This window comes from Calidris pugnax, unplaced genomic scaffold (assembly GCF_001431845.1).
Source record: "Calidris pugnax isolate Ruff unplaced genomic scaffold, ASM143184v1 scaffold141, whole genome shotgun sequence".
Lineage (NCBI taxonomy): Eukaryota > Metazoa > Chordata > Aves > Charadriiformes > Scolopacidae > Calidris > Calidris pugnax.
In genome coordinates, this window is record NW_015090902.1 from 156,027 (window position 1) to 168,633 (window position 12,607).

Genomic DNA, 12,607 nt, shown 5'->3' on the forward strand with positions numbered 1-12,607 from the left:
AAAAAAAAAAAGTGGACTAAAATACAAGTTTGCTCCAAAATTCTTTATCCTCACAAACACACCACACCTCTATCTGATTTTTGGACTGGGTTCTTAAAATGCATGTTGCTAAGAAGAGCTTTCATAATATTTTTGCCAAGAGTAAACATAGCCTAACGAGTTACAGAAAAAAAAAGGAATTGCAAATGGAACTGTAAGGAAGTTCAGCCAAGGCAGCGCTCAGAGCTTTGCAAAGAAACTCTGGCAACGTCCTTGGAAGTTCCTCGGTGCTATCTACAGTACAGTAAATCTAGAAGTATTTATGATGCATTTATGTCAGGTGAATGCAGCTCATGTTTTTTATTCTAATCCCTGTTAAATATCAGGGCAGCATAGGACATGTTGCGAAAAATGTAAACGTTAGTCTTCTTGTTATCTTTCTTAGAGGATAAAATTACATATTTCATGTATAAAAGTAATACTCCCTAAGACACGATGCAGACAGAGGTGATACTACAGATTTCAGGAAAACAGTAGAATCTTGGGCCTTTTGAAAGTATTTTTGTAGGAAGCAACTTTAGAGAAAAAGATCATAAAATGAAGCAGGCAATTTATTAATTCACATAAGCTTTACAACTCTTTGCAGGTTACTTTAAAAGAAAGTGAAAAAAAAAGCTAAGTTTTTCAAACATGTAACATTCCTGAATAGATAATAATGGAAAATTATTTTATAAATAATTGTGTAATTCTATCAAATACTCTTGCTTTGACACATGAAAAAGATAACAAATTTTCTAAAGAGAAAAACATTCACAGAGAAGGTTCTGCTGAGAGCTTACCTATTTATACCTCTTAGATAATTTGCAAAAGCAGTATTAGATAATCAATTTTTGAATAATAGTCCCATTTCAGCGGGTTGTGGAGGAATGAGTAGTGAATGTTCATGCACAGGAACACAGGAAGCCTTACCCTGAGCCTCTGAACTTGACAGCCTTGTTTCTCTGTCATTTTCAGAAAGTGACTGAAGTTTGACTCATCAAGCAGGAGATACACTGCAATCCCTCTAGCAGATGCCTCCACAATTTCTCTAAAGATATCCACATCTGTAAACATATCCATAACGATGGCAATGACCTGAATAAAACAGAAAAGACACCAATTATTGTACTGTATAAACATATATACATATATGAACTCTTTACTGAAGCTTGCACTGGAGAGGTAACACACCAATATTTTTTTAAGCATCAACTGAAGCTTGCACTGGGCAGGTAACACACCAATATTTTTTTAAGCATCAAAAAGTTCTAATATTTTCCACGTGATACCACTTAACCTGGGAAGCTTTTCAAGAACACTGGATCTTTTTTTTGAGAAGTCAGGTGATTTCTTGTCTGACATTTGTCACAAGTACCAAAGTCTGGCAGAAATTGTGTTGTGGGTGTGTGTAGTGATTGGTTATATGAGGAAAAGGAATTCCAGTGGAAGAGAAGGGAAAGGGAAACAGCAATATGAATACAGTGGGAAAAAAAATAAACCATCAAAATATAATTGCAGTGTGAATAAAAAAAAATACAGATAATGTTTTTGTACAAGTCCCTGCTTGTTCATCTTTCATCATCTTCTCTAAAGCATGAAGAGTCATAAGCAAGACACTGAAGATCTGGACGAGTTGAGAACTTCAGGATCCATACTGATTCAGCACTCTTACTGGGATGAAACTTCTTCAGCTGGTGAGAACTTGGTTCAAGAAGATTAAGAGTGCTGAACACCAGCTACTGATGTCCTACTGATTTACTACTGACATATCATTAGCAATTTGGGAAGAACTAGTTCTGAAGCGTTAGAAGAAAAAATAGAGGGAGAACAGGTTAACTGTGTAACTTTTAAAGATGATATTCTTATGCACTAGAGTCTTCATGGAAAGTTCCAATGAGTTGTTTCAGGTGCAAACTCACATCAAATAAAGCCTTTCATGGGTCAGAACAGGCTTTACCATTTTCACAAATCTTTCAACTATCTGTACCTCAACTTTAACGGTGTAATTGTTAAGTTACAATTACTCATCTTATTCTGGAACTGAAACACCTCACTCACGAAATTTGGTTAAGTGCTGTTGCACATGCCCAGGTAAAAGTTATCTCTCCAGTCAGTCGTCTGAATTTCCTTTTTGAATCTTACCTGCTTAGAACTAAAAGACTCACCTATGCCAAACATGTACCTAAACCACTAGAAATATTAATAAGACCTGACTTACAAAAAATAAAAGTAAAATAACAATGTCTTTAGGAAAGGTAAAAAGAAAGCTCCTGAAGTAGTAAAAATGAAAGGACTTGGCCTTTCCATAATGTGTCACCTGGCAATAAAGAGACTTTCTACAAATCCACCAGTCAGAGAGGAACTGAATAGCATTAAATAATTCAATTCTTTAAAAAAATCTTAGGTAATATGGCCTTGCACTACCTCATTCATTTTACTGGCTTTTTGAAAAAAAAAAAACCTAAATGTGTTTTTTAACAGTACAAATTATATTTCTTTATCTAAATTTGAAAGAAGAGACGGAAAACCACAAGCGTTTATCTTGACACTAAGGACCTCGTTGCTTTCAGACTGCACCTTTTGCTTGGTCTTGTTTCTGAGATACGCAACATTAACTGAACATGGCAACCCTATTCATTCGTCTGTCGTGTTTCACTTATGTCTGAGCAAAAACCTGCCAAGAGAGATCAAGCATGTTAGGTAAAAAGACCAAAGAAGAAAGTCTGTTCTCAAATAGTTCTGTTTCATCGCCTGTGTCCCCCTCCCTCTGAACTCCTTACTTTCTTCTCAACCTTTCCTTTTCTTCAGATCTTTTAGAAATAGGTGCTCATTACATTCAAGGATCTATTTAAATATAAGAGGGAAATCCTGAATGGATTCATTACCGTACACTGAGATGAATACTTGAAATACTCAAAATCAACAGTACAGCCTTCAAAAATCATTCTACCATTTTCCTGTGGCAGCGATCTAAGATGCTAATTTGTTCGCATCATTTGTGGTTGCAAGGAAAACAATATCCTGGAAATATACAGAAAAGAAAAAAACAAGAATGAATAACAAAACCTAAAACCCAACACTGACTAGAATGGCCATATCTATCTTTGTGAAGAGGGCAGAAGAAAAATAAATACATAAGCAAGCAGCCAGTAAGTTGGTGGCGTGACAGGGACGCACGTGCACTACTCTGCAGATATTTTGTAACATAGGAACGAGCAGGGAAACCCTCTTTATCTTCACTAGCAGAATTGTTCTTAAACATCATTTAGCTAATTACTTTTGGAGTTAATTCTGCAAAGCAACAAAGTGGTCTCACAGGAAAAAGTAGATTTCACTTCCAGAGTTGGAACAGGGATTGCATTTTGAAACCTGAAGCTTGGGCTGGCTGTAAAATCCTCATCGAATTTAAGGACACGTACGCAGAGCCACAGTCATGATCTGACAACCAACTGGACATCCATTTTTGCATTCCCTGGAAGCCAAAGATGACTCTTGTTTTATGCGCTCATTAGCCTGCCCATTCACTCTTAGTGACACCCAATTAATCTAGTCCACACAGACATAATTAGCCTCAATTGCTGGAGGAAGAAGAGTGCCAAATTCAAACAATGCGTATGATATACACCGATAAGTAAAAAGTCACTTACAGTGATAAGGTCATTTCTTTATACTGATTTCTATAAATCAGATTCGTTGTTTGATCATAAACTATAGACTTTTATGCAGAAAGAGTGGATTCCATAAATGTTACAATGTATTATACTTCCTTTAATTTTGTATTTTTATTTGGGTGCACGTGTTATATTTCCACATACATTTGCCTACTTTATGGCAGAAGGGAGTATTGAGCTTGGGGAAAGAAAAATCCAATATGGTTTTCAGGATCCCAGGTTTTGGTTAATTAAGGAGACCAAGACTAGACAGTTCAAAGGAGGTACTCTGTAATGTGTATCTATCTTTAATTAAAGCTGTAATAACTGCTGCAGGATTAGTTTGGGAGAAAAGATTTCACTACTGTGTTTCTGCATTTGTTTTTGCAACTGCAGAGATATTTTCCATCCTGATACTTATAAGAAGAAGTCACATAAGAGTGAAATCCAGCAAGAAGAAACTAACAGAATTCAAATGGCAGAAAAGAGGTCAGAAAATTGCTTATTCCACAAATTCTGTTTCTCTTGGGTGTAATAACACTATCCTCTGTCAAGAAAATTCTCCAGTGCAGAACACTGCAGTGTCGTACAGTAGGCCATTTCCTTTCCAAAGCATATTTATTTTCCAAAATGCAGAAGCCTTGTCCAAAGGAAGCACCAATGCTTTTATAGGAAATACAAAGTCCATCCAACCAGGCAGCAGATAGCAGATGGGTGAAGCAGCTTTCAGCTGAAAGCACCAGAATTCTGGGACAACTTTCCAAACCTTAAGAAACTGACTAATACCCTGATCAAAATTGACCCTCAGCTGGCAATAATGAAGCATTTTACACTTGCAGAGAGCAGAAAATAGCTGACAGAGCTGAAACACTGATACGCACAGCGAGAGTGAACTACCACCACTGGATTCAGTAATAGAAGAACACATTTCAGTGATCAACTGCAAGTGAAGCCAGTGCAGAAAACTGTTTTTTACACTGGTTTTCTTCCCCTAAAATTAAATGTAAATAAACTTACATTGTCGCTACTAATATTTTCACCTTATCTGACAAATTTTTTAAAGTGGAGAATGCTTTTTAAGGTTCAAATTTGGTTCTAATGGCATCCTTACAGAAGAAGAAAATATGCTGAAGTCAATAAACACAAAATTACTCCGAATAAAGCTGTTTTATCAACTTAAATGAAGGCATCAACAGAAGCATATTCTGTTATTCTTACTAGTATCTTGGCTTGCAATACAAAAGTCAAGCATCACACATTATTTTAACATTTTAGAAACATTTAAATATAGGCAGAAAAGTATAATTTTGTTGTATAGCACTATTTTTATGCAAATATTTTAAAACACGCTTTTTTCAGTAAGCTGATGTATTTTATTTAATTTGCACAATATCAAGCAAAGTAGCATTTATAGACTCATTATCTCTAAAGTAACAGATCGTTTTAATACAAAGATCTTTTCATTCTTTAAAAGTTTTTAATAATCTCCAAGTCAGGATATGACTCACTCAAAATACTAGTGACAAGATTCATGAAAGACAGACACGCACATTATTTTGAAGGTTAAAATAAACTGCTGTAGCTGAAATTTCCTGCAAAACTGTGCAGATTCTTGCAAAACAGGATTTTAAGTACAGAGTGGGTGACCACACCAGGTATTATGAGACTAAATAGAGGCTGATGCTCAGTTCTGTTGATCTATCATGTTATAGGGCCAGATGTTGCTCCCAGGAGCCACTGGTTTGGGCCCATTGACATACATTATATTTGATCAAATAGTTCTTACCTTCAGAAACTAATTCCATTGAAAGAGTTCTATAGAAAGAAGTTGCACAGGCCAACACCAACAGTGCAAATATATATCTATCACTAAACATCTCCGGAGCGTGTCTGGGCAGGGGCACCAAGATGGTCAGGGCTGACACACTTGCCCTATGAAGAGTGTGTTTTGGACTAGATGATCTTTAAGGTCCCTTCCAACCTAGACGATTCTAAGGAGCTTGGCTTGTTCAGTCCAGAGCAAAAATGGCTTCAGGGAATCTTAGAGCAGTCCCCAGTGCTTTACAGGGAAGGTCTCAAGGAGATAAAACCAGGGTCTTCACAGCGGTGGGAGGACAAGAGACAATGGTCAAACTGAAACAAGAACTGTTCTGACTGATGTAGGGAAGAGACCTTATTCCCACAAGGACAGCCCAGCAGTAGAGCAGGCTGCCCGGAGAGGTTGTCCAGGCTCCATCCTTGGAGGTTTTCAAGACCCAATCGGATAAATCCCCGAGCAACCCGGTCAGATCTTATCACTAGCCCTGTTTTATGCAAGAAGTTGGACTGGAGACCTCCTGAGGTCCTGTCCAACTGACCAGGTCTGCAACTGAATGGTTCAGAGATCTCCACTCCCATCGTTGTCAAAATCCAAACAAGTTTTGCCATGTTTGGTAGTAATGATAAACTTTGCTGTGGGGCTTGAAGAAAACAGAGACTATAAATAAAGAATACTGAGAAGTAAAGGAGTTTTTCTGCTTTACTCCTCCCATCTTTGGTAAGAATTTTGGTATGAAAAAATCAATATATTTCAATCTTCATAGCTCAGGTTTAGGACATCAAAATCAATCCTTTTAATCGGTATGTAGTGAAATTGAGGCACAGATGTAATTGAAAGGCTTTTTATACCTGGTGCCTTGTAAGTCTACTTTGTGAACTACTGACAATTTCATTATCCCAGTATCTCCACTCCTTCCACAAGCGCTAATTATAATTCTGTAAGGGATATCTTGCAGTGTGTTGTCATTTAACACCCCCTTTGCTAGAAACAGTAAAAAAGAGGACTCCTCTAATACAACGGCTTCCTTAGGTCAGGCTTTACTAAAGAGACACCTACCATTGTATCAATAACCCAGTAGGCAATAACGCTAAAGACCTACCCTACACTGTAAAAGTATTGATTTTTTGTGACCGATATGAGGCTTACTTTGTTGCATAGCACTATTTTTATGCAAATATTGTAAAACACACTTTTTTCGGTAAGCTGATGTATTTTATATAATTTGCACAATATCAAGCAAAGTAGCTATGACAGAAATCCATATTGCTATGCAGTGCTTTTGACCACCACCATCCTTCCTCACCTCAAGACTGAAGAACCACATTTCAGATAGAGAGGTTAACTCTTTTGGTTGACTTTTTCCCTGGTACTCCAGTCAAATTCCTCTCCACAGATCTCTGTTTTGGAGAGAATCTGTGACACAGGCTCAGTGCTACCTGAATCTGGCCTTTCTTGGAGAGCAGGCAGGTCCTGATGCTTGCAACAGTGCAGGAAGAAGACAGGGTACTGCGTACCTTGCTGTTAGCCATAGGAAACAGGCAGCAAATTGGCTGGGTGGGTTTCAGGCACCATAAAAGAGAGACAAATTTTGTAATCAATGCAGAGAGCCTTCCCACTAGTAATCTATATACTGCATTGCACAGATTATCATGGGGATTTTTAATTATGTTACGCTGCTTATGGCTGAGGGTCTAGAGCCAGTTCGTGCTTGCTACAACTCATATTAGCAGCATTCTAATAAATTATATCCATACTTTATGGCACCGCTGCTAACACCAGGGTGCTCCTAAAATGATTCTTCATTAATGTCGTATTAATTTTCAAAATCAAACACGGCTTTGCACAACACACCCTTCCATTGCAAAACATACTTTGAAACCACCTGAATATCTCAGGTGACCTTCAGGCCAGGCAAATCTCTGAGTTCATAGCTGCTCGTAGCAACATAGCGACTGCTGCACATCGAAAGGCTTGAGATTAAGTGTCGAAAGTCAGTATAGTAGGGGGAGCCCTCCTCTATAAACACAGTCTAGATACAATAACACAAATAGTAATCAAACATCTGAGCAGCCTCCATTCTCCTCCAATTACTGTAGCAATGTAATGGAACAAATACTCAGATGATTTACACTTACACAACTTCCATGAAGTTAATGTGGCTACTTGTAGTATATTATCAGCAAAATTGGCTCCCTGAGATTGCATTTAATTTATTTAACTTGGCTCTGCATTGAAAGAGCAATAGACCTTAACCATACAGTGTACTTTGAAATGTTCTTCCATTATTGCATTCTTTAAAAGCAATTTAATTAACTACAGGGTGACTGTAGTCAGTCCTGTGGGCACTCCACTAACAGGGAGCTACACTGCCTGAGAGGAAGCTCTCCTAACCTTCACTGTCCTCTTTTTCCTGCTTCAAAACAACATTTGCACCATCAATTCTGAGGACAAACAAAGTGTACAGCTCAGAACTGAATATGTCTTATCTTCTGATCACCAAGCCTCAGTGTATCATGTCACATACCACCACCACAACATAAGCATTTTAAGGTGAAAACGAAGTTTAAATGGAATAAAAGTTAACTTCAACAAGGATATTAGCAGCCTTCAATAACCTCAACAGCTTCTCTCTGTAACAGGATATTAGATATGCTCAACATCAATGAAAATTTGTAAGAAAAGAGCCACTGTCCAGAAAACAAAATGTAAACTAGAATTCTAGAAATCTCCTGCGAAACAATATGGAAAAACAATTCAAACTATTTTCAGAAAATTATGAATGCAAGCAAGCACAGAAAGCACTATAAAAATAGTTCAACTGTGTTTAATAGGGAAGCTCACGTGGCAAAGCCTCATCTGTTCTGTCCAAAACATGTAAGAAAGACGTGTGGTAGGAGAACTTTCTAGCTATCTGTAATGGGGAAAAATGTTCTGATTCTGGCAGCAAAGAATGATATGGCAGTGAAAACAGCAGCTCTGAAGAAGAAGGTGATTTAACTTTGAAATAGACTGGGAAAATCCACTTTTTACAATGCACCATCTTCTAATAACCACCTGACAATTCTGCCTTTTGCTCAATTTGGCAACTTTTGTGCCGCTTACCATGTCTCTAGAAAAAGCAGATCAGAAGGCCAGGATGAGCTCTTCTACAAATGAAACTAAAACCAACACAAAGGAAAAGTTCTCTGAAGTGCAGGCAAGATTGTTTTCTCTGAAAAGTGAATGTAAGAAAGGCTGAGCGAGCAAGTTGCACAGGTATGGTCTTAAAATGGCACCTTCAACGCTACCTCTTTAAATGCATGCAACTGGGCATTTTACCAGTACCTTGCAAAACGTATGGGAGTGAGCTACATTAACTCTATAGACGTGATCCGCATCTACGGGTTTGGTAGTTGTTATTCTGGTTGAGGGATTAGTGAAAACTCAGTTTGAGCTGACCGAATTAGGGGAGCCACCACCTCGCTGCGGCCGGCGGCAGAGGCGGCGATTCCTCTGAAGCTTCATTTCCGCACGCGCAGAATCGAGTTTCAGCAAGTCACGGAGAGGAGAGGAGGGAAGGGGATATCCTGGGGATTCTCTGCAGGGACTTTCCAAGAAGCTTTTATAAACCTAACCCTTGGAAGAAAGGAACTGCAAAGAACCAGCTGCCGCCCAAGGGACTGGCACACACCACAGACGAGAAAAGATTCACCTCAATCTGCAAAGAACCGTCACGCGTGATCGAAGCAACAAGCATTCCCAATGCTCCATTTTAACACTTTCCTTTCCATTTGCAATGCTCCCATCAACAACTAAACCACTTTTGCATTTAACAAGCAAGCTGCGTTCTGTCTCTGCCAACAGAGGTCCTGCAGAGAAGCACATCAGGCAGCGCAGAAAACCCTTGGCCTGGTGGAGGGAACGCGTTTGGGAGCTCGCTCTGCCCTTTCTTCTCCTGCCCTTCACGTCCTTGCTCTATTCTCAGTGCCATGTGTGCTGCAGCTGGTTGGGTAGCAGGATTTTAATATTTGTATTTAGCTCTTCAGAATGTTCTTACTCAGTCATTATTTTGGGAAGCTGCCAAGCTTTTCCTGAGGAAAGCAAACAGAAAGGAAATGCCAGGATTTTCTGACAGCCTACGACTAAGCTATACCAGAATGGATATTCATGACAAAAATAAAAGGTACTTCTCTAGCCTCCAGGCTTTCTCTATGATGAATTTCAAAGACTGCTGCTTCAGAAACAATTTTTTATTTAAAAGAGTATTAACAGCTTTAATATGTGGGTTCCCACCAGATCCCTTAACATTTAGGGAATGTCCAGGCTACTTGAATTAATATTATAATGTTATACCTTTTATTTTAAATTTGTTTGTAAGTAGAAGTACTCATTTATTCATGTGTGTATTACTTAGTGAATGCCCAAAACCAAACAATGCGCAACCATGTGATAAGCCTTAATTATATTTTTTTTTAAGTGCCAATATTAATTAGAACTAAACTCCTAATAAATGTTTCTTTTTGATCTGCTGTGCAGGATTGAAAACCTCATATGGCAGCCTCAGAGACCAGTCCCAGTTTCAAGGCTTCTGCTAAATAATTGGAGTACTAGTAAGAGCAGCAGATGTTCCTGGCTAGCTTCTACCTGGCCAAGGGAAGTCTGAGTATTACTACCATACAGCTAAGAACTTTTTCAATACTTGAAACTACAAACGGCTGCCATGCCTTGCCATACACAACTAGGAACATGGGAAAAAGCCATCTTAAACGCAGGGGTGCATAAATGCAAAGGGACCAAAACATTTTTTTAAATGTACTAAAATTGTCCGTTCACATTGTTTCTCCTTTCAAATATTCTCCAAGCCAATGTAAACCAGGCTGGATGTCAACACTTCATATAATCTGCTACTTATCAAAGGGTCAAAGTAAATGTTTGAGATTTCAGCTAATCTGGATAGCAATTCTTGAAAAGATTTTGGTTTTTTCCACCTCTAAGAGTACATTTTGGTAGGGCCAGGAATGGAATGAAGTTCCGAGTCAGTCTGCCTTTCCACTGCTCCACTCAGTTTCCCCAAGAATCCTGTATAAAAACACGTTGTCAACACTGAACCCCACTTCCTGAAAGTATACATATTTAAAAACATGAGACAATGTATAGAAAGCCACAATATTAATGAACACTTAGAGGCTGTAGACTTTAAACTATAAAAACAAGGAACGTTTCTTTAAAGCAGACAACTTTGCTGGCATTTGTTAATTAGACACTTGGAAACAATGAAAGATTCTCTTAGTCAAAGGCAGATTTATAGGAAGAAGAGATGATTCAGACCCACTTTTCTAGACTGGGAAGAATAATTTTAAGTTTGCTTATGCAAGAGCTCTGCACTCTTTGTCATCTTTGAGACCTTAATAGCAAACATACTTTTCTGAAATTAAATGGGAAGAGCTGATTATCTAATATTCATATTTTATAAAGAAACAACATATTTAAAATCTCCTAAACAGGGCTCAATACTGCTGCTTGTACATGTGTGATTCAGATGAAAAATTTCCAATAAAATGTAACTATATTTTTCAATTGTATAATACTGCCTGAAATCCCTTGTCATTACTTAAATGAATGAATACGTACTACCGTACATTGAGGATATAAGAAAAGAATCAAAAAAGATAGGCAGGGAGTTAATACAGAGGTGGAAACAGTGCTTCCATAGCAGACCCTGGAAAATAACGGAGGTAGATGAAAATGAATGTTTCAACAGCAGGAAACACTTGTTGTCTAAGTGCAGGGAGATTTTGGTGGATCCAAGTCAGCTCACAAACCTGAGGTGTTTCAGAGTTGCTTATAATTCAGAAAGACAGACTTTCAAATGCCTATATGCAGTACGTTAACCACAGTCCACGAAGATGTCGTGGTGATGGCCTATCAAACATCTATAATATGTGCAAAAATAAAAACATACAGTTGTGGAGGACTTGTAAGCCACTTACCAGTAAGTCCATGAGCCTTATACCAGGGGGACCTTGCAGCAAGTAACAGAACTTCATTAGAAGTTCATTTTCTAACATAAAAGACATCGCATACAAGAGAAACCAAATCTATTTTGGATGTCAGCGCCCAATTTAAAAAAAAAAAAAAAAAAAGATTTAATTGCTGAATTTCAAATTAGTGGAAGCCTACAGACCAATGAGCATGACCTGATTATACATAATGTTGAGAAACATGCCCTAATTATCTCATTAGCTGTTGGAGGTTAGTTAGACACTCAAAACTTTTTCTTCCAAAAGGTAAATTTCATAATCCTAAGGAACACTGCTAGTGAAAGTGTCTCAGAAATTAAAAAAAAAGAGAGAAATAAAAAGTCAGAAGTCTTTGCAGAAGACATTGTTAGATGTTGTTGTGGTTTAACCTGGCAGGCAGCTAAACCTAAACACCACACAGCCATTCGCTCACTCCCCCCTTTGTGGGATGGGGGAGAAAAGCGAAAAAAAAAAAGGTTAAACTCATGGTTTGAGATAAAAACAGTTTAATATGAGAGAAAAGGCTGTAGTCTCATTGGCTCTGTTCTTAGAAAATGCAGCCTTTTGACCAAGCAGGCTCATTAAAATAGGCTTTGGGGGCCTATTGTTTTTCTTTTGTGGAAGTAAAAAGTTGGTTTGAGTGAAGTGCACAGAGATTGGAGGAGTCCCGTTATTAAAGGGGAGAAGAGGAGCTTTTCAGACCTTTTTGCAGGTGGCACGTGAACAAGGGAAAGGAGACCCAAAATGAAAGCTGACGTCCTTTTGGCCCTCTGGAATTAGCTTTTGACTCATAGAATTCTATTGGATGTCCTTTCTCTTGTTCACGTGCCACCTGCAAGAAGGTCTGAAAAGCTCCTCTTCTCCCCTTTAACAACCGGACTCCTCCAATCTCTAGATGATCTTTAAAGTCCCTTCCAACCTAGAGGATTCTATGATTCTATGAAAAGGAAGGGAGAATAATGATAAAAGAATACAAAAAACAAGTGATGCGCAATGCAATTGCTCACCACCCACTGATCAATACCCAGCCAGTCCTCGAGCAGCGGCCGCCACCCCCCAGCCAACTCCCCCCCGTTTTACTGTTCAGCAAGATGGAATATGGCATGGCATTTGGCCAGGTT

At 38.4% G+C, this 12,607-nt stretch overlaps 1 protein-coding gene across 1 annotated transcript in view; it reads right to left on the minus strand.

Moving 5' to 3' along the window:
• FAM83B (family with sequence similarity 83 member B) overlaps positions 1 to 12,607 on the minus strand; it is a 91,014-nt gene that overhangs the window by 14,346 nt on the left and 64,061 nt on the right. The window contains exon 2 of the mRNA XM_014948920.1: positions 949 to 1,113. Within this exon, the coding sequence (XP_014804406.1) occupies positions 949 to 1,113 (165 nt within the window). The remainder of the gene's footprint in view (positions 1 to 948; positions 1,114 to 12,607) is intronic.